This window comes from Procambarus clarkii, chromosome 20, assembly GCF_040958095.1.
Source record: "Procambarus clarkii isolate CNS0578487 chromosome 20, FALCON_Pclarkii_2.0, whole genome shotgun sequence".
Classification (NCBI taxonomy): Eukaryota; Metazoa; Arthropoda; class Malacostraca; order Decapoda; family Cambaridae; genus Procambarus; species Procambarus clarkii.
This window is the reverse complement of record NC_091169.1, coordinates 47,832,273-47,859,506: the sequence shown is the minus strand read 5'-3', so window position 1 is coordinate 47,859,506 and position 27,234 is coordinate 47,832,273. Positions and strand designations below refer to the sequence as shown.

Sequence of the window (27,234 nt, the reverse complement as noted above, 5' to 3'; positions counted from 1 at the left end):
ACTCACAGGATGAGTGGCGCTGCCCATTACTGTTACTATGGCGGTGTGTCCACTCACGGGATGAGTGACGCTGCCCTATACTGTCACTATGGCGGTGTGTCCACTCACGGGATGAGTTGCGCAAAATTTCCTACTTTGTGAAATTTTCTTCTCTAACTCCAAAAATGTAGAAAGCTAGAAAAGAATGATTTTTTTTTGTAATTATAAACATAAATTAAAAGAGCGACCTTGCCAGGATTCGAACCTGGAATCTTCTGATCCGTAGTCAGACGCGTTATCCGTTGCGCCACAAGGCCAGATGAGCATAAGTTCTCATGTGTAACAATACATATTTATACATGTATGTGTTGGCAAGAATAATATAAACAAAAAACTAATGGAAAGGAAACAATAATAAACAGGAAAGAATGATAGGAAAATAGGGAACATTTTGGTGTTTGAGAACATTATGAAGGAATACAACAGACAGAGAAGGCTTGGCCTGGCCACTCTATATGTCCCCTTCACATCACTACCTTACCTTACCTTGAGGTGCTTCCGGGGCTTAGCGTCCCCGCGGCCCGGTCATCGACCAGGCCTCCATCCCCAGGAAGCAGCCCGTGACAGCTGACTAACACCCAGGTACCTATTTTACTGCTAGGTAACAGGGGCAAAGGGTGAAAGAAACACTAGGTTAAGATCCATATATATAATACCCAAAATATTATGTTATTATCGCATTCATATTTGTTAGTGTTGTAGTGCTGGGTCCTGTGGTAGGTTAGGAATAGGGCACTTTAGTAGGACAGTTTCTGGACGTTGGGGAACCTGAGAAGGACGGACTGTTGGTATATTTGGTGTCCCTTGTCCATCATGCTCTCTCCATCCTTCTCTCTCCCTCACACTACATCCTTCTCTTTCTCTCGCTTCTCATCCATCCCTACTTATCTTTTGTGTGTCTTGTACACTCTCTACCGCCTTGCCTCCTCCTCTCTACTCCTCCCACTTAACTCTTCTGCCGCCACTTTTGTGTACTTTTCTTTTCCTCATATCTCTCTCTTTATCTCCTTCTCTCCCACCCTACCACTCCCACCTTCCCCTTATCTCTCTCCCCCCCCCCACCCCAAGTAAACGTGTACATAACATGGAACACAGTGTTGACACAAGGCCTGGCCAGCATCACTCCGACAATACAGTACCGTTTGACCTCGTCAGGGACAGGAAGTCGACGGCTTGTCAGTAACGACTTACATGGCATTGGTCACTCTGCCGGGTAGGCGGTTCCATGGGTTTATTACCCTGTGGGTGAATGTTTGTTTTGTCCTACATTGTTACTTGTTGAACTTGAAGCTGTTGATCCTTGTATGTTGATCCTTGTATGTTGAGCCTTGTATGTTGATCCTTGAATGTTGATCCTTGTATGTTGATCCTTGTATGTTGATCCTTGAATGATGATCCTTGCATGTTGATCCTTGTATGTTGATCCTTGAATGATGATCCTTGTATGTTGATCCTTGTATGTTGATCCTTGTATGTTGATCCTTGAATGATGATCCTTGTATGTTGATCCTTGTATGTTGATCCTTGTATGTTGATCCTTGTATGTTGATCCTTGAATGTTGATCCTTGAATGATGATCCTTGTATGTTGATCCTTGTATGTTGATCCTTGTATGTTGATCCTTGTATGTTGATCCTTGAATGTTGATCCTTGAATGTTGATCCTTGAATGATGATCCTTGTATGTTGATCCTTGAATGTTGATCCTTGTATGTTGATCCTTGAATGATGATCCTTGTATGTTGATCCTTGTATGTTGATCCTTGAATGTTGATCCTTGAATGATGATCCTTGAATGTTGATCCTTGAATGTTGATCCTTGTATGTTGATCCTTGAATGATGATCCTTGTATGTTGATCCTTGAATGTTGATCCTTGAATGTTGATCCTTGAATGTTGATCCTTGTATGTTGATCCTTGTATGTTGATCCTTGTATGTTGATACTTGTAGGTTGATCCTTGAATGTTGATCCTTGTATGTTGATCCTTGTATGTTGATCCTTGAATGTTGATCCTTGAATGTTGATCCTTGTATGTTGATCCTTGTATGTTGATCCTTGAATGATGATCCTTGAATGTTGATCCTTGAATGTTGATCCTTGAATGTTGATCCTTGAATGCTGATCCTTGAATGGTTTATATTTGAACTTTTAGAGAAGTGCTGGTCATTGCCTCGGTGAAGTGCTGACCACTTTCTCGGTCAGTGTCCACGTGGCGGCCATTTTCTCTCCTTTTGGAAGTGCTGACAACTGCTTCCCTTCTCGGAGGTTCTGACCTCATTCTAAGGGAAGTGTTGACCTCATCCTCAGTGAAGTGTTGACATCATCATCAGTGAAGTGTTCACCTCATCCTCAGTGAAGTGTTGACCTCATCATCAGTGAAGTGTTGACCTCATCATCAGTGAAGTGTTGACCTCATCCTCAGTGAAGTGTTGACCTCATCCTCAGTGAAGTGTTGACCTCATCATCAGTGAAGTGTTGACCTCATCATCAGTGAAGTGTTGACCTCATCCTCAGTGAAGTGTTGACCTCATCCTTAGTGAAGTGTTGACCTCATCCTTAGTGAAGTGTTGACCTCATCATCAGTGAAGTGTTGACCTCATCACCAGTGAAGTGTTGACCTCATCGTTAGTGAAGTGTTGACCTCATAGTCAGTGAAGTGTTGACCTCATAGTCAGTGAAGTGTTGACCTCATCGTTAGTGAAGTGTTGACCTCATCACCATTGAAGTGTTGACCTCATCACCATTGAAGTGTTGACCTCATCGTCAGTGAAGTGTTGACTTCATCGTCAGTGAAGTGTTGACCTCATCACCATTGAAGTGTTGACCTCATCACCATTGAAGTGTTGACCTCATCGTCAGTGAAGTGTTGACCTCATCGTCAGTGAAGTGTTGACCATCTCCTCCCTCACTGCAGTGCTGGCCACTGATGTCGGAAAATCCGACACCATTTAATATATCATACATACAGATAATAATAGCTGTATTGTATAAACAAGTTACCCATAGAAAACGTAACTTGTAGTGGAATTACCGTCTAAAGAAAACGGGATATCATCACCACATACTATTATATTCACCAGCTATTCTGCTGGGAATTATTCTTAAATACATTAGTCTTTGGACTTTACCATCATAAAACATCTTATATAAATTAACTTAATTATCAATATTAAAGTAGAGTAAATGTGACCCTTCTATCACTTATTGACATCTGGACAATGTAGGCCAGGCGTCAGTGAGGAAGGAGGGGAGCCATTGTTATTGTCACCTCCGAGACGCGTGGAGCAAATTTGGCTCCTATCATATCTGGACAATGTCGGCCAGTAGCGTCAATAGTATGGAGTGTTAGACATTGCCATTGTTGATACTAGACCAGAGGCTCACGGGAGCAAATTCGGCTCCTGTTAATTTTACTTGGACGTAGTGTTTTGGAAACCAAAGGTGTACCATTATCAACACGCTCTCAACAAATCAAGTTAAGTGTTCTTTCCGAAACCCATTATCTATCATTAGTGGCCATTAATGTCATTGGGTAGGGTTAGTCGGTTAGAGCACGAGATAGCCTCAAACTAAAGGTAATTAAGCCAGGTCTTTATTGTTCCATGTATAGTGTTTCTCTGATATACCTGTCATATATAGGATTCTGGCTTTACAGCTAGCGCCCTTTTGACAGGTCAAGACGAGGAAGCAAGGCTTTGTACATCAGTTACCAGGGTGATGGAAGCTACCTCAAAGAGGAAAAATGTGGTGTCTACAACCTAGTTATACCTGGTGGACTAAAGCTTGCTGTACAAATAAGATAAGGAACCTTTTCAATGTATGTAGTTAATACTGTAGTTAGATTGGCTGCATATATATAATTTAATTAATATAAACCCCCTCTAATGTGTAGAGGATCGATTTGTGAGATTATGAGATTATTGCAGAAATACAGTCCACTTATCATTATACAAATTGCTTTCGAAGTATATAAATTAACGTAAATATAAATTCATTTAAATTAAATAAATATAAATCTCACAGGTCGGTTCCCACATTATTTGGTCATCTTCGAACCGGATGATGGATTATTTGATCCTTTGAACCCACATTTGGTCATCTTAGTACCGGATGAACCAGTTAACCAGTGGATTCATTAAATATACTAGTGCAGTGTGAATTATACAAGGCCAGCAGTCAAAGACGGCGGCGTTACCTCGTGCGAGCTCACGAGCCCCCGCTCAGTTCAGATCAGCCTCATCAGCGGTTTCATGGACACCCACAGATATTTGGTGGCGTGTTATTCTGTGAAATGACAGCGCTAATATAGAAGCCAGCCAAATTAGTGACTGTGTCGCGAGATTGTTCATGGATTTCGTGGTGTTAAATTTCGCGAGAGATTATCTACGAATTTTGTGGACTTTATTTCGCGAGGTCACTAATAATATTTAATACTTCTAGATAATATTAGAAGTTTCATAGAGGCTAATTAAGAGGCTATTATCAATAATTGTGTATATTATTTCTCCAAAATAGAGAATTATTTAATATAAATTGCACTAGTGATCACAGTATAATATTTACTAATTGCCAACCCACAACAGGGTAGGATATTTACCATTGACTAGTTGAACTATTATCGTTCATCCTAGTCCCATTATTACCATAGTCAGTTGTACTATATTCAACAACCTAACACCATTAATGAATGGTCCAGACCCTATTTTTGGTGTAATTTTTATCAACTCGAGTTGTAATATATAATAATTCACTTATGATCATTACACCTTTGAGTGATTAATTAGTGTCTCTTCCATCCTAGGGTGATATAGAAGAGCTAACCTAAAGGTACTTCCATGACACTGGTTTATCACTCAAATCATTAGTGTGTATGATTGTATATATATAATGTGTATTAATTTTAAGTGCTAACCTCTAGTAGAGGTAGGATTATTGCCTAGTGAGTGCAGAATTTACCCTAGGCTACCATTAGTGTTTGTTCAGTATTATGAGCAGCCCAAGTACAAGTCCCACAAGGCTTCACCAACGAGCCAGTATGGATAATGCAGGGAGAATGAAAAGAACCCTTGCAGGTCTTAAAGGCCACTTAACAAGACAGATCAAGAAATGTGAAGATTTGTTACAACAATCTCCAGTTGATTATGCTGACCTGGAAAGCTATTATCAAGCAGCTGCAGGTAAATTTGAGCAAATCAAATGCCAAATAGCTCTCCTTGTGGGGACAGATTACTACCATCAATTCATCGGTAGCCCTACTAAATATCAGGGCATAACCATGTTAAACTCTGCAGGAGGTAAATTACTCTCAGGCCCAGTATCAAGCCTGGGGAGACCTATGCCTGCAGATAAACAATACCAGTAGAAATCTAAATTTGTCAGCTGATTATATTTCTCCAGTAGCATTATACTAAGGAGATTACAGCTGACTATACCAACAGAGGTTGATGTTAGTATCATCATTTAAAGCTGAAGATGAGTTCATGAGGCCTCAGTGGCAAATCAGTGAACAGTAGCCTAAAACAGTTACAAGTCACTGCGACAAATGTCACTGAACCCACTGCAGTCTCAGAACCATACTTTACTTTAATGATGAGCTATTCAATCTTCTGAATCAATTAACTAAATTAAACCCCAATAAATCTGATGACTGATTTGATACATTTATTATTTAATCAAGATGTATTCCATGGGCCTCAGTGTTTATATATCAGTGACCAGTTACCTGAAGAAACTTCAAGTTATATCTAATGTCACTGATCTCACTGCAGTCCCTGAATCATACTTGACTGTAGTACTTGATCACATCCAGTCTTCTGGGTTAAATAATATGTAATAAGGCTTGAATATTAGCCTTTCAAGAGTTGACAGGGAAATGAAATCGCATTAGACTTCTAACCCCTGCAACTCTAGTACGGGACATCCGTCCTGTACGAACAGACGCACAAATGTGTGATTACTAACTACTAACATCAAATTAATCTAATAATTCGAAGGAGGAGTATCGGTGTTCGTCTGTTCTAATAGGACTTCGACCCGTGAGCAGCCCCTGGGGAATTATGTCGGAAAATCCGACACCATTTAATATATCATTCATACAGATAATAATAGCTGTATTGTATAAACAAGTTACCCATAGAAAACGTAACTTGTAGTGGAATTACCGTCTAAAGAAAACAGGATATCATCACCACATACTATTATATTCACCAGCTATTCTGCTGGGAATTATTCTTAAATACATTAGTCTTTGGACTTTACCATCATAAAACATCTTATATAAATTAACTTAATTATCAATATTAAAGTAGAGTAAATGTGACCCTTCTATCACTTATTGACATCTGGACAATGTAGGCCAGGCGTCAGTGAGGAAGGAGGGGAGCCATTGTTATTGTCACCTCCGAGACGCGTGGAGCAAATTTGGCTCCTATCATATCTGGACAATGTCGGCCAGTAGCGTCAATAGTATGGAGTGTTAGACATTGCCATTGTTGATACTAGACCAGAGGCTCACGGGAGCAAATTCGGCTCCTGTTAATTTTACTTGGACGTAGTGTTTTGGAAACCAAAGGTGTACCATTATCAACACGCTCTCAACAAATCAAGTTAAGTGTTCTTTCCGAAACCCATTATCTATCATTAGTGGCCATTAATGTCATTGGGTAGGGTTAGTCGGTTAGAGCACGAGATAGCCTCAAACTAAAGGTAATTAAGCCAGGTCTTTATTGTTCCATGTATAGTGTTTCTCTGATATACCTGTCATATATAGGATTCTGGCTTTACAGCTAGCGCCCTTTTGACAGGTCAAGACGAGGAAGCAAGGCTTTGTACATCAGTTACCAGGGTGATGGAAGCTACCTCAAAGAGGAAAAATGTGGTGTCTACAACCTAGTTATACCTGGTGGACTAAAGCTTGCTGTACAAATAAGATAAGGAACCTTTTCAATGTATGTAGTTAATACTGTAGTTAGATTGGCTGCATATATATAATTTAATTAATATAAACCCCCTCTAATGTGTAGAGGATCGATTTGTGAGATTATGAGATTATTGCAGAAATACAGTCCACTTATCATTATACAAATTGCTTTCGAAGTATATAAATTAACGTAAATATAAATTCATTTAAATTAAATAAATATAAATCTCACAGGTCGGTTCCCACATTATTTGGTCATCTTCGAACCGGATGATGGATTATTTGATCCTTTGAACCCACATTTGGTCATCTTAGTACCGGATGAACCAGTTAACCAGTGGATTCATTAAATATACTAGTGCAGTGTGAATTATACAAGGCCAGCAGTCAAAGACGGCGGCGTTACCTCGTGCGAGCTCACGAGCCCCCGCTCAGTTCAGATCAGCCTCATCAGCGGTTTCATGGACACCCACAGATATTTGGTGGCGTGTTATTCTGTGAAATGACAGCGCTAATATAGAAGCCAGCCAAATTAGTGACTGTGTCGCGAGATTGTTCATGGATTTCGTGGTGTTAAATTTCGCGAGAGATTATCTACGAATTTTGTGGACTTTATTTCGCGAGGTCACTAATAATATTTAATACTTCTAGATAATATTAGAAGTTTCATAGAGGCTAATTAAGAGGCTATTATCAATAATTGTGTATATTATTTCTCCAAAATAGAGAATTATTTAATATAAATTGCACTAGTGATCACAGTATAATATTTACTAATTGCCAACCCACAACAGGGTAGGATATTTACCATTGACTAGTTGAACTATTATCGTTCATCCTAGTCCCATTATTACCATAGTCAGTTGTACTATATTCAACAACCTAACACCATTAATGAATGGTCCAGACCCTATTTTTGGTGTAATTTTTATCAACTCGAGTTGAGTTGTAATATATAATAATTCACTTATGATCATTACACCTTTGAGTGATTAATTAGTGTCTCTTCCATCCTAGGGTGATATAGAAGAGCTAACCTAAAGGTACTTCCATGACACTGGTTTATCACTCAAATCATTAGTGTGTATGATTGTATATATATAATGTGTATTAATTTTAAGTGCTAACCTCTAGTAGAGGTAGGATTATTGCCTAGTGAGTGCAGAATTTACCCTAGGCTACCATTAGTGTTTGTTCAGTATTATGAGCAGCCCAAGTACAAGTCCCACAAGGCTTCACCAACGAGCCAGTATGGATAATGCAGGGAGAATGAAAAGAACCCTTGCAGGTCTTAAAGGCCACTTAGCAAGACAGATCAAGAAATGTGAAGATTTGTTACAACAATCTCCAGTTGATTATGCTGACCTGGAAAGCTATTATCAAGCAGCTGCAGGTAAATTTGAGCAAATCAAATGCCAAATAGCTCTCCTTGTGGGGACAGATTACTACCATCAATTCATCGGTAGCCCTACTAAATATCAGGGCATAACCATGTTAAACTCTGCAGGAGGTAAATTACTCTCAGGCCCAGTATCAAGCCTGGGGAGACCTATGCCTGCAGATAAACAATACCAGTAGAAATCTAAATTTGTCAGCTGATTATATTTCTCCAGTAGCATTATACTAAGGAGATTACAGCTGACTATACCAACAGAGGTTGATGTTAGTATCATCATTTAAAGCTGAAGATGAGTTCATGAGGCCTCAGTGGCAAATCAGTGAACAGTAGCCTAAAACAGCTACAAGTCACTGCGACAAATGTCACTGAACCCACTGCAGTCTCAGAACCATACTTTACTTTAATGATGAGCTATTCAATCTTCTGAATCAATTAACTAAATTAAACCCCAATAAATCTGATGACTGATTTGATACATTTATTATTTAATCAAGATGTATTCCATGGGCCTCAGTGTTTATATATCAGTGACCAGTTACCTGAAGAAACTTCAAGTTATATCTAATGTCACTGATCTCACTGCAGTCCCTGAATCATACTTGACTGTAGTACTTGATCACATCCAGTCTTCTGGGTTAAATAATATGTAATAAGGCTTGAATATTAGCCTTTCAAGAGTTGACAGGGAAATGAAATCGCATTAGACTTCTAACCCCTGCAACTCTAGTACGGGACATCCGTCCTGTACGAACAGACGCACAAATGTGTGATTACTAACTACTAACATCAAATTAATCTAATAATTCGAAGGAGGAGTATCGGTGTTCGTCTGTTCTAATAGGACTTCGACCCGTGAGCAGCCCCTGGGGAATTATGTCGGAAAATCCGACACCATTTAATATATCATTCATACAGATAATAATAGCTGTATTGTATAAACAAGTTACCCATAGAAAACGTAACTTGTAGTGGAATTACCGTCTAAAGAAAACAGGATATCATCACCACATACTATTATATTCACCAGCTATTCTGCTGGGAATTATTCTTAAATACATTAGTCTTTGGACTTTACCATCATAAAACATCTTATATAAATTAACTTAATTATCAATATTAAAGTAGAGTAAATGTGACCCTTCTATCACTTATTGACATCTGGACAATGTAGGCCAGGCATCAGTGAGGAAGGAGGGGAGCCATTGTTATTGTCACCTCCGAGACGCGTGGAGCAAATTTGGCTCCTATCATATCTGGACAATGTCGGCCAGTAGCGTCAATAGTATGGAGTGTTAGACATTGCCATTGTTGATACTAGACCAGAGGCTCACGGGAGCAAATTCGGCTCCTGTTAATTTTACTTGGACGTAGTGTTATGGAAACCAAAGGTGTACCATTATCAACACACTATCAACAAATCAAGTTAAGTGTTCTTTCCGAAACCCATTATCTATCATTAGTAGCCATTAATGTCATTGGGTAGGGTTAGTCGGTTAGAGCACGAGATAGCCTCAAACTAAAGGTAATTAAGCCAGGTCTTTATTGTTCCATGTATAGTGTTTCTCTGATATACCTGTCATATATAGGATTCTGGCTTTACAGCTAGCGCCCTTTTGACAGGTCAAGACGAGGAAGCAAGGCTTTGTACATCAGTTACCAGGGTGATGGAAGCTACCTCAAAGAGGAAAAATGTGGTGTCTACAACCTAGTTATACCTGGTGGACTAAAGCTTGCTGTACAAATAAGATAAGGAACCTTTTCAATGTATGTAGTTAATACTGTAGTTAGATTGGCTGCATATATATAATTTAATTAATATAAACCCCCCCCCCCTAATGTGTAGAGGATCGATTTGTGAGATTATGAGATTATTGCAGAAATACAGTCCACTTATCATTATACAAATTGCTATCGAAGTATATAAATTAACGTAAATATAAATTCATATAAATTAAATAAATATAAATCTCACAGGTCGGTTCCCACAACTGAGTGGCCTCAGTGGCCAGCAACAGTGCTTGACAGGCAACAGTGCTTGACAGGCAACAGTGCTTGACAGTCAACAGTGCTTGACAGGCAACCGTGCTTGACAGTCAACAGTGCTTGACAGGCAACAGTGCTTGACAGTCAACAGTGCTTGACAGACAACAGTGCTTGACAGGCAACAGTGCCCTACAGGCAACAGTGCTTGACAGTCAACAGTGCCCTACAGGCAACAGTGCTTGACAGACAACAGTGCTTGACAGACAACAGTGCTTGACAGTCAACAGTGCTTGACAGTCAACAGTGCTTGACAGTCAACAGTGCTTGACAGGCAACAGTGCTTGACAGGCAACAGTGCTTGACAGGCAACAGTGCTTGACAGGCAACAGTGCTTGACAGGCAACAGTGCTTGACTACGCTTGACAACACTCCGCTTGTACCTGTCCGGGCAGTCACTGACGGCATCAAGACCCACTCAAGACAATTTACAAATGGAGGAAGTAACAACGTTTCGGTCCGTTCTTGAACATAATCCATTCGTAATAGTGATCCTGGAAGCCCGAAACGTCAACATTTTCTTTGTTGAACAAATTCACCAGGGCACTGATGGGGGGCACTGATGGGGGGCACTGATGGGGGGTACTGATGGGGGGCACTGATGGGGGGCACTGATGGGGGGTACTGATGGGGGGCACTGATGGGGGGTACTGATGGGGGGCACTGATGGGGGGCACTGATGGGGGGTACTGATGGGGGGCACTGATGGGGGGCACTGATGGGGGGCACTGATGGGGGGCACTGATGGGGGGTACTGATGGGGGGCACTGATGGGGGGCACTGATGGGGGGTACTGATGGGGGGCACTGATGGGGGGCACTGATGGGGGGCACTGATGGGGGGCACTGATGGGGGGCACTGATGGGGGGCACTGATGGGGGGTACTGATGGGGGGCACTGATGGGGGGCACTGATGGGGGGTACTGATGGGGGGCACTGATGGGGGGTACTGATGGGGGGCACTGATGGGGGGCACTGATGGGGGGCACTGATGGGGGGTACTGATGGGGGGCACTGATGGGGGGCACTGATGGGGGGTACTGATGGGGGGCACTGATGGGGGGTACTGATGGGGGGCACTGATGGGGGGCACTGATGGGGGGTACTGATGGGGGGCACTGATGGGGGGTACTGATGGGGGGCACTGATGGGGGGCACTGATGGGGGGTACTGATGGGGGGCACTGATGGGGGGTACTGATGGGGGGCACTGATGGGGGGCACTGATGGGGGGTACTGATGGGGGGCACTGATGGGGGGTACTGATGGGGGGCACTGATGGGGGGCACTGATGGGGGGCACTGATGGGGGGCACTGATGGGGGGCACTGATGGGGGGTACTGATGGGGGGCACTGATGGGGGTCACTGATGGGGGGTACTGATGGGGGGTACTGATGGGGGGCACTGATGGGGGGCACTGATGGGGGGCACTGATGGGGGGCACTGATGGGGGGCACTGATGGGGGGCACTGATGGGGGGTACTGATGGGGGGCACTGATGGGGGGCACTGATGGGGGGTACTGATGGGGGGCACTGATGGGGGGTACTGATGGGGGGCACTGATGGGGGGCACTGATGGGGGGCACTGATGGGGGGTACTGATGGGGGGCACTGATGGGGGGCACTGATGGGGGGTACTGATGGGGGGCACTGATGGGGGGTACTGATGGGGGGCACTGATGGGGGGCACTGATGGGGGGTACTGATGGGGGGCACTGATGGGGGGTACTGATGGGGGGCACTGATGGGGGGCACTGATGGGGGGTACTGATGGGGGGCACTGATGGGGGGTACTGATGGGGGGCACTGATGGGGGCACTGATGGGGGGTACTGATGGGGGGCACTGATGGGGGGTACTGATGGGGGGCACTGATGGGGGGCACTGATGGGGGGCACTGATGGGGGGCACTGATGGGGGGCACTGATGGGGGGTACTGATGGGGGGCACTGATGGGGGGCACTGATGGGGGGCACTGATGGGGGGTACTGATGGGGGGCACTGATGGGGGGCACTGATGGGGGGCACTGATGGGGGGTACTGATGGGGGGCACTGATGGGGGGCACTGATGGGGGGTACTGTTGGGGGGCACTGATGGGGGGTACTGATGGGGGGCACTGATGGGGGGCACTGATGGGGGGTACTGATGGGGGGCACTGATGGGGGGCACTGATGGGGGGCACTGATGGGGGGCACTGATGGGGGGTACTGATGGGGGGCACTGATGGGGGGCACTGATGGGGGGTACTGATGGGGGGCACTGATGGGGGGCACTGATGGGGGGCACTGATGGGGGGCACTGATGGGGGGCACTGATGGGGGGCACTGATGGGGGTACTGATGGGGGGCACTGATGGGGGGCACTGATGGGGGGTACTGATGGGGGGCACTGATGGGGGGTACTGATGGGGGGCACTGATGGGGGGCACTGATGGGGGGCACTGATGGGGGGCACTGATGGGGGGCACTGATGGGGGGCACTGATGGGGGGCACTGATGGGGGGTACTGATGGGGGGCACTGATGGGGGGCACTGATGGGGGGCACTGATGGGGGGTACTGATGGGGGGCACTGATGGGGGGCACTGATGGGGGTACTGATGGGGGGCACTGATGGGGGGTACTGATGGGGAGCACTGATGGGGGGCACTGATGGGGGCACTGATGGGGGGCACTGATGGGGGGTACTGATGGGGGGCACTGATGGGGGGCACTGATGGGGGGCACTGATGGGGGGCACTGATGGGGGCACTGATGGGGGGCACTGATGGGGGGCACTGATGGGGGGTACTGATGGGGGGCACTGATGGGGGGCACTGATGGGGGGTACTGATGGGGGGCACTGATGGGGGGCACTGATGGGGGGCACTGATGGGGGGCACTGATGGGGGGTACTGATGGGGGCACTGATGGGGGGCACTGATGGGGGGCACTGATGGGGGACACTGATGGGGGGTACTGATGGGGGGTACTGATGGGGGGTACTGATGGGGGGTACTGATGGGGGGTACTGATGGGGGGCACTGATGGGGGGCACTGATGGGGGGTACTGATGGGGGGCACTGATGGGGGTACTGATGGGGGGCACTGATGGGGGGTACTGATGGGGGGCACTGATGGGGGGCACTGATGGGGGGCATTGATAGGGGGCACTGATGGGGGGTACTGATGGGGGGCACTGATGGGGGGCACTGATGGGGGGCACTGATGGGGGGCACTGATGGGGGACACTGATGGGGGGCACTGATGGGGGTTCGAACCCGTGCGCTGGACCGCCATTGTTGTTAGATGAGTGGGTTGGGTGTGTCAAGTTTCAGGCCCCGTTACTGTGACTTCCGTTCTTGTTCAAGTTCTTAGTTTGTATCACCTCTAACTTACTGGAACTTATCGCTGATAACAAATCTATTTTTTTGTATGTTAAGTCGAGGACTTTATTGATACACGCATATATATATATGTAACTGAAAACTCACACCCCAGAATTGACTCGAACCCATACTGCCAGGGGCACTCTGCTGGCCTACAGGACACCGTAACCACTCGACCAACACGACCGGACAAAAAGGTGATAGCCGAAGCAATTTGAGTCATCCCCCCCTCCTCCCCCCCACCAGCACTCTGATGGTAATCTTGGGCATAGTATTTTATCAAATCACCTCATTCTTTGGGGCACACGTGAGGAACACAAATGCAAACAAGCCTGAATGGTCCCCAGGACTATATGCAACTGAAAACTCACACCCCACAAGTGACTCGTACCCATACTGCCACCTCCACCGAATCACCTCCTTTTTGTCCGGTCGTATTTGTCGAGTGGTTAAGGTGTCCTGTACGCCAGCAGAGTGCTCCTGGCAGTATGGGTTCGAGTCACTTCTGGGGTGTGAGTTGTCAGTTGCATATAGTCCTTGGGACAATTCAGGCTTGTTTTCTCAATATATATATATGCAAGTATAGGCTTATATATATATATATATATATATATATATATATATATATATATATATATATATATATATCTACGTTAATTTTAACTCCAATAAAAAAAATTGACCTCATACATAATGAAATGGATAGCTTTATCATTTCATAAGAAAAAAAATTGAGAAAATATATTAATACATGAAAACTTGGCTTATTAGGCAAATCGGGCTTTGCATAGTAGGCTGAGAAGTGCGTTCTGGCTACTAGGTACGTAGTAGGCATCCTTCAGTCTCGGGAGACTATGGAGTTGCGCCCTAGTTGTCAATCCTGGTGCAGCGTCTGGTGTGACTGATGAGGCCAATCCGAGAGTGGCAGTCCATCCCACACCGAGCACAAACGAAGTCCGATTCTGGTCTGTCTTCCTGGTTACCGGCTTTCCTTCTCTGTCTCTTTGCCTCCGATTCCTTAGCAAGTGACTCCTCGAACTTGGAGAGACCTCGTTGAACAGACTGCCTCCAGGCTGAACGGTCTGCAGCCAGTGTCTCCCATATAGCAAGATCGACGTCCATGGCTTTCAGGTCCCTTTTGCATACGTCTTTGTACCGTAGCTGGGGCTTGCCTACTGGACGCTTTCCCTGCCTCAGCTCTCCATACAGGAGATCCTTGGGGATCCTGCCGTCGCCCATTCGCACAACGTGCCCGAGCCAGCGCATTCGTCTCTGTTTCAGCATTGTGTACATGCTGGTGATTCTTGCTCTCCCCAAGACGTTGTTGTTTGTCACCTTGTCCTGCCAGGTGATGTCCAAGATGTGTCTAAGGCAGCGCATGTGGTAGGCATTCAGCCGTCTTTCCTGACGGGCGCGGAGTGTCCAAGACTCACTGCCATAAAGGAGAGTGCTCAGGACACAGGATCTGTAAACCTGAATCTTAGTATACTCAGTTAGCCTATTGTTGGCCCACACTCTCTTTGTCAGTTTGGACATGGTAGTAGATGCCTTACCGATGCGTTTGTTTAGCTCCGTATCAAGAGAGAGGGAGTCAGAGATTGTGGAGCCCAGGTACACGAAGTCGTGAACAACTTCCAGTTTGGAATCAGAGATGCCGATGTCAGGTGGGGAGTCCACTCCTTGTCCCATGACTTGTGTTTTCTTCAGACTGATGGTGAGTCCAAAAGCCTGAGAGGCCTCGCTGAAGCGGGTTATGAGCCGTTGGAGGTCTTCAGCTGAGTGGGCAGTGACTGCTGCGTCGTCGGCAAAGAGGAAGTCGCGCAGACACCTCAGCCGAACCTTTGTCTTGGCTCTCAGCCTGGCGAGGTTAAAGAGCCTTCCATCCGACCTGGTCCGGAGGTAAATGCCTTCCGTGACAGATCCGAAGGCGTGCCGCAGCATAACTGCGAAGAAAATCCCGAATAGGGTTGGAGCCAGTACGCAGCCCTGCTTTACTCCACTTCGGATGTCAAAGGCGTCTGATGTTAGGCCATCAAAGACCACGGTGCCCCTCATGTTCTCATGGAAAGATCTGATGATGCTGAGGAGCCTGGGTGGGCATCCGATCTTGGGGAGGATCTTGAACAGGCCATCCCTGCTGACGAGGTCGAAGGCCTTCGTCAGATCTATGAAGGCTACAAAGAGTGGCTGCGTCTGTTCCCTGCATTTCTCCTGCAGTTGTCTGAGGGAAAAAAACATGTCGATGGTGGACCTGCCAGCTCTGAATCGACATTGTGATTCTGGATAAACTCTCTCTGCAAGTACTTGGAGCCTCTTCAATGCGACTCGAGCAAACAGCTTTCCGACAATACTGAGGAGGGAGATTCCACGGTAGTTGTTGCAGTCGCCCCTGTCACCTTTATTCTTATACAGTGTGACGATGTTGGCATCCCTCATGTCCTGTGGCACCTCTCCTTCTTCCCAGCAGAGGCAGAGAATTTCGTGCAGCTCCATGAGCAGGCTACCTCTGCAGCACTTCAAGGTCTCAGCAGGAATGCCATCTTTGCCAGGAGCTTTACCAGAAGCAAGGGAGTCCAGGGCATCGCTGAGTTCTTCCAGGGTCGGTTCACTGTCGAGCTCCATTAACACAGGCAGACACTCAATGGCGCACAGGGCATCTTCGGTGACCACATTGTCCCTGGCGTATAGCTCAGAGTAGTGCTCGACCCAGCGCTTCAGCTGCAGTGTCTGGTCCTGAATCACCTCGCCAGTGGCAGATTTCAGAGGAGCGGTCTTCCTCTGGATTGGGCCGAGGGCCTGCTTGATGCCGTCATACATTCCCCGTACATTGCCTGTATCCGCTGCAGTCTGTATCTGGGAGCAGAGCTGGAGCCAATAGTTGTTGGCACATCGCCTGGCGCTCTGCTGCACTTTGCAGCGGACGGCCCGAAGGATCTGTAAGTTGCGCTGACTTGGGCAGGCTTTGTAGGCTGCCAAGGCGTTTCTCTTCTCTTCGATTACAGGTGTCATCTCTTCCGAGTGAGCCTCGAACCAGTCTGCCGACCTGCTGGTCTTCTTGCCAAAGGTGGAAATGGCAGCGTTGAACACAGCGTCTCTGAAGTGCTCCCATCTTTTACAGGCAGTGACCCCAGCTGGGCCAGGGAGAGCTTCCTCGAGCACGTGTGCAAAATCTTCCACCTTGTCCTGGTTGCGGGTCTTGGTGGTGTCGATGCGAGGTCTGCCCGCCTTTTTCGAGTGATGAATCTTCTTTGGTTGCATCTTGACCCTGCTACATACCAGGGAGTGGTCGGTGTCACAGACAGCACTCTGGTAGCTACGCGTAATCTTGACGCTGGGTAGACTTGCACGCCTGGTAAGAATCAGGTCAAGCTGGTGCCAGTGCTTGGATCTGGGGTGTCTCCAAGATACTCGGTGTTGAGGCTTTGTGCCGAAGAACGTGTTGGTGACACAAAGACCATGAAGGCAGCAGAGTTCTAGCAGACGTTGCCCGTTCTCATTCATCCTTCCTATGCCGAATTGACCCAGGCAAGTGGGCCAAATGTTGTGCTCGGCACCCACTCTGGCGTTGAAGTCGCCGAGGATGAACAGTGGCTCCTTTACAGGGATTCTCGCTATGACTCTGTTGAGGTCATCGTAGAATTTTTCCTTTGCCTCTGCTGGAGAAGTCAGGGTTGGTGCATATGCACTAATTACATTGACTGGTCCTGTTTGGGAGTACAGTTGCAGAGACAGAACTCGTTCGGTTTCCCCCATCGGTGGCATAATGTGTCCCAACAGTGCATTCCTGACGGCAAATCCCACACCATGTTCTCTGGTCTCATCTGGAGGTTTTCCTTGCCAGAAGAAAAAGAAGGTCCTCTCTCTCACAGATCCTGATCCCGGGAGCCTGGTCTCTTGGAGAGCAACAATATCCATCTGCAGCTTGCTCAGCTCCCTATCGATGATTGCTGTTTTTCGGGCGTCATTGATTTCTTGCAGGTCGTCAGAGAAACCTGGTGTCAGTGTCCTGACGTTCCATGTGCCCAGCTTTAGGGCAGTTGATATTTTCTTCTTTGGTTTGGTATTGCTTGGTGCAAAGTTGTCGGGCCGCTTGTCAGTTTTCACCCTAAACCCCACGCACCCAGTGAGGTTAACGGACCGTGGCGAGGCAACACCTTATTGGCTGGGGTTTGCCCAGCTTGAGGCGGGCGGTAGCTGCCCAGTGGGGCGCGATGACCCCTCCCACCGTTGGAAGCAACCCCTGGCGTCACACTCTTCGCCAATCGAGCAGAAGACTTAAAACCGGTAGACTGTCGCTTCCCGTGTTGGTTCGACGCTGTGAGGCGAAGCTGGAGTGTCCTCTCCAGGGCGCAAAGCCTGGGTAGGTAGATATGGAGGAGAAGCTGTTACCTATGCAGCAGGTCCCCCCTCTCCACGTTGCTGAAATTATCCAATAGAGAGGCAAATGCCAATACGCATGGTTCCAGCAACGTCGCAGGAGCTGCCAGAACGAGGTCGACGTCAACAACGAACTGCCTTAGGGGCTCCAACTCCGGATTTTTCCTCGAGGTTGACTCCTGAAGCCTTCCCAAAAACAAGGGTATGGCCGCAAGGCAGCGGAGGTTTAAAATCAGGGTTTTCCTTCCCCTAGATGGGCTGCCTTCCCAGGCTATCGAGTCCCATCTACCCGGAAGGTACGACATTATATATATATATATATATATATATATATATATATATATATATATATATATATATATATATATATATATATATATATATATATATATTTCCTGTTAGCAACCCCAATGTCGGCAACTGGCACGCGTCTCACACCACACGCCCTCCGAATTGCTGTGGCCCTCCGCCTTGCTGCCCCAATCCACACCAGATATAGGTGTATTTGCGGCGAGGTGGTGGCTGACAGGTACGGTCACCATGGCCTACTCTGCCAAAGCACAGGGGGATGGCACTCGAGGCACAGCGAAGTTAACGACATCATCAAGAGGAGCCTCACCACAGCTGGATGCCCAGCTGAAAGAGAGCCCCGTTACCTAACGCCCCGTAACTCTGATGCTCTTATTGGTCGCCCAGATGGTATCACAGTGAACCCCTGGAAGAATGGCAAGCAGTTGGTATGGGACTACACGTGCGTATCAACCCTGGCTAACACCTACATTAACCTCAGTGTTGCACAACCAGGTGGCGCTGCCACCCACAGGGAAGCAGCCAAATCCCGTAAGTATAGAGAACTGGATCACCACTACAATTTTGTCCCCATTGCTTCTGAGACGCTCGGCGCCTGGGGTAAAAGTGCTACCAGTTTTTTGAAGGAACTGGGTTCTAGGCTCATTGAAACAACAAGGGACCCGAGAGCTGCAAGCTTTCTTTTCCAGCGCCTCAGTGTGGCGATACAGAGGGGAAATGCGCACTGCATCCAGGGTTCCTGCCCGCCATCTGAGGAGCTGGAGGAACTCGACAACCTATGACAACCATCTTTGTAACCTATATGTAACTCCTTTTTTGTAACAAAGTTCAAATAAAGTAAATATATATGTGTACATACAAAAGAATGGGGGTGGTAGGAGAAGATAATATTAGTGTTCAGTGAGAAACCACAAGGTCTCCTCTGAATACTTTTTATTTTCTTCTCCGAGGCTATGGGTCCCCACATTGGCACCAGAGGTGGTACCCTCACAAACTTTATATATATATATATATATATATATATATATATATATATATATATATATATATATATATATATATATATATCTGTCTTCTGCCAAGGTAATTCTCATCCTGATTTTTTTGCATTATCTGCAGAAAATGTCACAAAGTTATGAGTTTCATTTTTCCTCTATATCTGATGTACTCACCTAATTGTGCTTGCGGGGGTTGAGCTCTGGCTGTTTGGTCCCGTCTTTCAACCATCAATCAACATGTGTACAGGTTCCTGAGCCTATTGGGCTCTATCATATTTACACTTGAAACTGTGTATGGAGTCAGCCTCCACCACATTACTTCTCAATCACTGTGACAAAATCACAGAAACATGAGAAGAGAAACAACATGCACATGTTTAACACGTGAACTTTGTCAAGACATGTGATCACTGTGACAAGGGAGTGACAGCCCTGAAAATAAGATCCAAAGGAAAATTACAAAAATTCAGCCGATGTATATAAAGTTTCAAAAGATGTGGGTGTTTTTTTTTTTTTTGCTTTCACGACTGCAATGCGCACGTCGCCAATGGACATGTGGCAGACGCTTCACGAAACTGTCGGAATTAGCAGAATGGAAAATACGAGAGCAACCGTACAGGGCCTGGGAGCAAGGTCGAGTTAGAGTCCTTGAGGGTCTCTTCTCAGACTAGCCTCACCTGGTCCTGGTCCACGTTGATCGGTGGAATCTCCACAATGCTTTAACACTTTAAGGGACTCCTAGGGTCCTCATCACATTTATAGTTTAGTGAATATAGGCAACTCGGTGTTGAAGACACCTGGAGCTGAAGGCTTAAGTAATAGTTGGCAGTATTCAGAAGTGGTTCAACGGAAACACCGCATAAAGCTTAACAGTAGTTTATTTACTAACTTAACCACTAATACACAGGGTGCTTGATTTACTTTAGATTGGCGTCAGAAAGGCTATGGTTGTATTAGCGAGACTCTTGACGTCTGGCTAAATGACTCGTATCCACTCGTGGAGAAACACCTAACTTAACACAGGTGACAGTCAATCATTAACACGGCAAACCTAACTGCCGGTATGCAAAGGGATCACAAGAGTTCCAACCGGATACTCGGGTAATGATGATGCGCAATAAACACAACTACACTGTCAATGAGACAGGCAATAACATGCACAATAATAATATCACACAATAACTAAATGTGTGGTGTATGTGAAGCTCACATTCACAGACGAGTGAAATGCAGTGATACCACACAGATAACACGCATACACCGTCGATTCACCTATAACCTGTGACAGGTATGAGAAGGTGAGAACTGTGGTTGATCCATCAGATCAACACAGACACAATAAAACAATGACAAGATCTTGTACTTACAGATGGGGGTACCTCTCTTATTTACTCACTCACTCAGGCACATTTATACAAGCACTCGTAGGTGGCCTGATAGCTGGTTTCGCTCGTAGACATGGAGGGTACTCGCAGTACGGCGTGCTGTATGCTTAACAGACAGACACCCGCACACACACTGGCACTGGCGGTGAGTAAGATGGTGACGTCACGTAGTACAGTGAGGGCGGCGGCGGGCGCTCGAGGCTACACGCTCGGGACAGAGTGGCGGCTGGCGGCTGCAGGTTATTATATGGTACCATGCGGTACACTTGTGGTAAAGTCACACACAGGTTACTTAGGCGGCGGCACTGCCTTAGTTCACTCTAGGTCACTCACAACGATCTTTGTCACCAGGGGTTACCTGATACCAGTCTGTTTCCCTCTGGTGATTTTGTCACTATAGGCTTCTGAACAATATATTCACAATCATGATTCTGGGCGAGTGTGGGTATATCGAAAAGACGCTGAGTTAACTTGACGGTGAGGAATGGACCGTGTTCAGTCTATTGGCCGATAAGACAGAACAGGACACGTCCTCTGTGTAAGGACTCCCTCACGTGAATGCTTTTTCCTGAGGCTCAGAGCATCTTGTGGGGCACAACACAAAAGAGTTACAATTTGACCAATAGCATTGCAGCAAATGAGCGGGAACCAATCATATTGAACGTACGATGATCAGAAGGAGAGGTGACGTCATGAACACTTCACGACCACATCATAGTTGTTATTCTCCATCGCGCCGGTTGACCCCAGAAGTCAGACGATCGCTGGTGTCTCCCCCTCTGTCTCTCATGCTGGCCCCAGCCAATGTACTCACTGACCCTTGGTGGCAAGTATCCTTAACTCCCTGTATCTACTTCCTGCCTGGACATACGGCGGCCTCCGTATTATGAAAGTGTTCCTGGTTAAGTGGACATTCTGGAGATACCCAGCATACCAGGTCACTATCCAGGGTTAAGAGAGAGAGGCTTGTGCACAAGATCGGTGCACTGTGCACTGCAATGCCATTCAAGTCAGCTGTGGGAGAATCTTGAGAGACCATTCTCTGACACCCGCTCTTATCCTTGTGAGAGTTTTTGATGAGTGAATTTGTGGAATAAAATGAAGTTGGTATAAGGAATTTTAGCTCGGAAAATTTCTAAGAATTTTCTTTATTCTTTAACCTTTATTCCTGTCGTGATATTCAATTAGGTCGCCTGAGGAAGGACTTGCTTAGCTAACACACCAGTGTAGTAAACAGCTCATTCCTCACTTTGGGACCATGTATGAACAATTGACTAGGCGCGAGCAAACGCCGAGACCCCAATGAAAATTGAAATCCCCTCTCTTAGGCCGCCGACCTTCGCCAATCGCCGAAGCGAATCTAACGAGTAAGTCACGGGCTCTCACAACAATAATTTATTGTTGTGTGGTGCCGTATATTTGATCCAAAGCTCAGGATCAGTCTCAACTTTATTAGTCGAGTGTGAAGAACATTTGCATAACAATAATAATGTGTGGGGGTGTAACGAAAAGACAGTGTTAACCATAACAACTTAGTTTATTCAATAAAGTACTAACTACTACAACAAAACAAGAAGAAATGTCAATGACTTTACTCGAAATCCTTCCTGTGACACTATCAATGACAGCTAGACACCAGCCCCTCGGACTGCATAATGAACTAACTCGAACATAAGCGTGACCACAGAGGAATCAACAAGAAACAAGAACTAACAGATCTATAATCACAATTACAACAAATGACACAGTAGGTTCTGAAATACGTCTCCAGTAACCTAACTGTTCTACGCCTCAGTGCAATCTACACCTGCAATGGCGGTTGCAATGCAATCAAATCAGTAGTCTTTCAATGACAACAATAACTAATGGGTTCACTGGCAACTCCAGCACCCTTCCTTAAATTAATCCTTACGTTAACACTTCGTCCCACGGACGATCAACAATCAATAACAATTGATTTACTTTATTAACAAGGTAACATTTACGTTAAATTAATAACACTTACAACTGTCACTAGTAACGCGGAAATTACACAACACTCTACCCGTCGAGCATTCAGTGAGAAAATCCCATTAATCCCTGTACTACCAGACAGCTGATTAATCTCCTTACTAGTTACGTTAATTTACGTTAATCGGTTACTAATCACGCAGCGATGGTAAACTCTGATTTACAATGTCCAAAGTGCTAAGATAACGGTAATCACTCGTGATTACCTTTAGAGTAATTAATTACTATCCTCAAGATCAATAATTAAACAATTAAAATACGCAACCTTTCACACTGGCTCAGCAATTTACATTAAGGTATGAATTCCGTCTAAGCCTTCCATACTCAGACCAATTCAGGTGGCTAATAACAGTAATTAGCCCCACGTTTACGTTATTCTAAAATGACGTTACTCCTCCCACGAGTCAATCAAGTGCCGGTACTTCCGGGCAGATAACGACGTTACGTTAATGGAACAATGTAGCCTTCGTGTGAGTCGATCAAACAAGGATCGAGATTAATTACTTTGACTTCCTGAAACACGTCAATTACCCGGCCCACTGACCGTTAATTACGACAGACAATACTCTAATTCTTATCTGGCTGATGGCTAGGCTCCTTGAGACTACAGTAGCTGCTTGCAGGAAAGTAAATTAACCCAAACGTATTCTACGTTACTCAAATTGTCAAAGAACAAATTCTCTTAAAGCAATGGGCGTTCCCTTGGTTACGTTATATTAATTGCCTCGCAATCACCTCACTGAATACTGGACTTCGATGTCCTACCAGATAACAGGAGAATATGTGTACCCAAGTACTCGTCTACAGCCGAGTTCACCCACGACAATGACAAATCACACTAACAAATCACAGTGATTTACGTTACAATCCGGTTGCAATGACAATACTGCAGAACCTAGTAAAATAACCTACAGGACATGAACCCTCTAGAACTTACTGAACTGCAATCACATACGGTGATGCTCAACACTAGCAACAATCGCCATCAAATAACAACCCCTTTGCAATAACACACACGGCAAGAACTCTAATTTCCAAATATTAGAATACTGCACACACTTACTTACTGTTGCAAATGACCCCAGTGCTCTCAATAACCCCTAGAACATAGGTCAATATATATCAATCACCACACAGTAAATAACTCAATGACACTGGGCACCGTGACACTACGATTATATATATACATATAATTACTGCTGACACATGTAGCCTACAGCTATCAAACGTTATTGGGAACACTAAGGAGAATCTCACACTCCTGAAATCACATGGGTGAGTGATTTATCGATCACGCATGCCGATAAACACTCTCGAGAGTTACGTTACTCGATAGAGCGATGCCGGTCTCTCCAGACAGCCTCGTCACTCACCAAATTCTACCAAAATTACGTTAATACATATATATATATATATATATATATATATATATATATATATATATATATATATATATATATATATATAAATCACACTTGTCACGGCCATGGGAACAATACAAGAAATAAAGACCACACTGTGGTACACTCCACAATAATCATTGCCAGGAATCACTGGCGTTACACATACCTGAGCACTCAGTGTTGGAATTCCACACCTGCAAGACCACACATGGAAATGATATCACTCCGTCCCACGGACGATCAAAAATGATTAAACCACAATGGAATACTATAATTATTACATGGACATCCTCTCAGTCCTTGGCTAATCTATGTATACTCTGTTCCCGTGTGTACCCACACACACACACACACACACTGTATGTCTGTGTACACCAGACTTAAGTCCCTCTGGACTGACAAGATGAAACACAGGTGAGTATCTCCTCGCCCACACTCCACTCCACCTGAACAGGTGCTGCGTGACAATGTGACGGAACACTTGACCTCGAATTCAAGCTTTAGAGACTACTAATCACCAGAAATACACACATAGGTAATTACTCATTCACACTGCCGGCTACACACCATTCTCATACATCAGGCACCCCGCTATATGTGGCTGGCTCGCTCCGGGTGGCGTAGGCGGCGGTAGTACCTTACGTGGTATTTATTCGAAAAATTGGCGCACACTCGAACCCCTCCCACACACACACGGCTGAGTTCGCACCCTCGACCCACTGGTGAAGTGAAGCGTTCGTACCCAGGTGACGCGCATAACGATAGCGTCTCACAAAAAACCTGGGAAATTTGCCTTAACACTGACACGAATTTCCCTGTTCCCATCGACTGCTACAGAGCACTAGCAAGTCTAATCATCACTGGTATGGGATCTACGAGTCTGTTACTGCTCGTATGCACATTCCCCACGATCCCAGATCACTGTACCTCTACCCCCTGCATACAATAATGTCTTAAACCCCTCCAAGCGACGACATCGGCCGGATTCTGTGACGACCGCTGTCGTTGGTGAAGCAGGAAGCATCAGCAGTTGAGTAGTCCAGCCACCACGACGCCCTATACTTCAATTTGGCCGAATTGAGTACAGAGAGCGTCTTGACAAGGTGGCAGCTGGGTTCAGAATGATGCTACACCGGCTATCCCCGTGTCCTTCTCGAAATAACCAATGAGAGGAAGGCATACAGCGGCCTACCCCTCACATCCAATCAGCGACGGTGTAGCATAGCCCCTAGGGCAACTCCAAGATGGCCGACCAACATGGCGGCTCAAGATGTTTACTAAGATGGCGGCTGTTTCCATGACAACGACTCAAGTGGCCAGCGAGCGCTGGAGGCCCACAGCTCACCTACGCCTGGGCCTAGCTGTTCCCGCGCAAAGTTGTCTCGCCTCATGCCATACAATGAGATGATGCTATCAGCTCTAGCACTGTCCACAGACATACCACCCCGGCCAGGGTAACATTTATGGACTGCTGATGACTGGGGCTCTCACATGAGCCCAAACACTAGGATGTTTCGGTTGCTGGTTACCAAACTTAAGTCCGCCCACTTAACAAGTGCACTTAACAAGTGTACTTGCTCCCACAGGCATAAGAGCACTATTGTAAGTGAGCTGGTGAACCATCCGCCCACAATCCTCACGTTGACCTGGTGTGGGAAGTTTATTATTCTCAATAAAACTGAAAGATTTGACTCCTAACGACTCAAAACTTTGTGTCATGTTAATATAGTTTAATGTTGTCCATAGTTTTTGGCCAGCACATTGAACCTGTCGTTGTGGCTTGAAGGGATCTTAAATCTGCTGATTTAAGTGCTTCTGGAGCCAAATTCACAAAGCCGTTACGAAAGTACTTACGAAAATGTACATCTTTCCTCAATATTTGGCGCCTTTGGTTACATTTATTAAACAGTTTACAAGCATGGAACCGTCCCAATCAACTGTTGTTGTTATAAACAGCCTTCTGGTGCTTCGGCGCTCATTAACTGTTTAATAATTATATACAAAGCCGCCAAATATTGAGAAAAGATGTACAGGTTCGAAGGTGTTTGCGTAACTGCTTCGTGAATCTGGTCCCTGGTATCTCTGCTGGATCCAAACTTGTTCTCCCCTACTATCCCGAGCGCTCGGCCATCTGCCACTTTACATTTCTTGGGAAATATGGTGTTGCAGAAAACAGGACGTGAGGCTGCAGAGTGCACTAGGCATGTTGTCAATGTTTCTCTCAAAGTGCACTGTACTCGTGTTAATATCAGTTATATATTGTCCGAGTTGTTGTGGGTAGCGTTCGTAGAACAGCTTCCAGGGGCCAGATTCACGAAAGCACTTACGAACGTGTACATCCTTCCTCAATCTTTGACGGCTTTGGTTACATTTATTAAACAGTTTACAAGCATGGAAACTTGCCATCCAACTGTTGTTATTGTTATAAACAGCCTCCTGGTGCTTGGGAGCTCATTAACTGTTTAATAATTGTAAACAAAGTCGCTAAATACTGAGAAAAGATGTACAGGTTCGTAAGTGCTGCGTAACTGCTTTCGCGAATCTGGCTCCAGATCTGTAATGTTCGTGTTGTGTATCCGGATGACGAACATTGAACTGTTCCTTTCAGATTTTTACTAACTTCTTTGTCGTTCTCTTTTTATGAATAATTTCTTGTAATTTCTATTCTGGATCTGGATTTTTATTTTGTATATTTTAAAGAGTATTTTATATTCGTATTTTTGTTCGAATTTCTGGGTCATTTGCATTTCTTGAGTCTGGTATTGTTGCTTCACCTTCTGCACCATTCCTTCACTTTCCCAGCTTGTATACCATTGTCTCTGTTGGGACAGTCGTGTCTGCTTAAGAATTGCAGCTATTCCTTTCATTCTTCGGTAGTGTCTCCTGCGGTATGTCTCTAAGTTGGCCCTATTTTTTTTCTTTATCATCCGCTAAGGAATATATTTCAAGCAGACTGTGAAAGCTTCGGCCGTCAGTCAACTGTTCT

General features: G+C 45.6%; 1 protein-coding gene and 1 non-coding gene across 2 annotated transcripts; both read right to left on the bottom strand.

Moving 5' to 3' along the window:
• Window positions 1-223: 223 nt before the first annotated feature.
• On the bottom strand, window positions 224-296 carry TRNAR-ACG (transfer RNA arginine (anticodon ACG)). Its single transcript has one exon. It is a non-coding gene; the product is annotated as a tRNA-Arg (tRNA).
• A 1,014-nt stretch (window positions 297-1,310) lies between these two features.
• Window positions 1,311-27,115, bottom strand: LOC138366875 (zinc finger protein 112-like). The gene is made up of 2 exons (XM_069328166.1): window positions 26,869-27,115; window positions 1,311-2,164 (listed from the first exon to the last, which is right to left on the bottom strand). The coding sequence occupies exons 1-2, from the start codon at window positions 27,113-27,115 to the stop codon at window positions 1,311-1,313; spliced, it is 1,101 nt and encodes a 366-aa protein (XP_069184267.1).
• Window positions 27,116-27,234: the final 119 nt, after the last annotated feature.

What these genes read in the sequence shown, in the direction of transcription:
- LOC138366875 (XM_069328166.1), bottom strand. Translation starts at nt 27,115, where the DNA reads ATGAAAGGAATAGCTGCAATTCTTAAGCAGACACGACTGTCCCAACAG. An exon ending in AAAAAGAGAACGACAAAGAA is followed by an intron (nt 2,165 to 26,868) that starts GTTAGTAAAAAT and finishes AAACCATTCAAG; the next exon opens with GATCAGCATTCAAGGATCAA.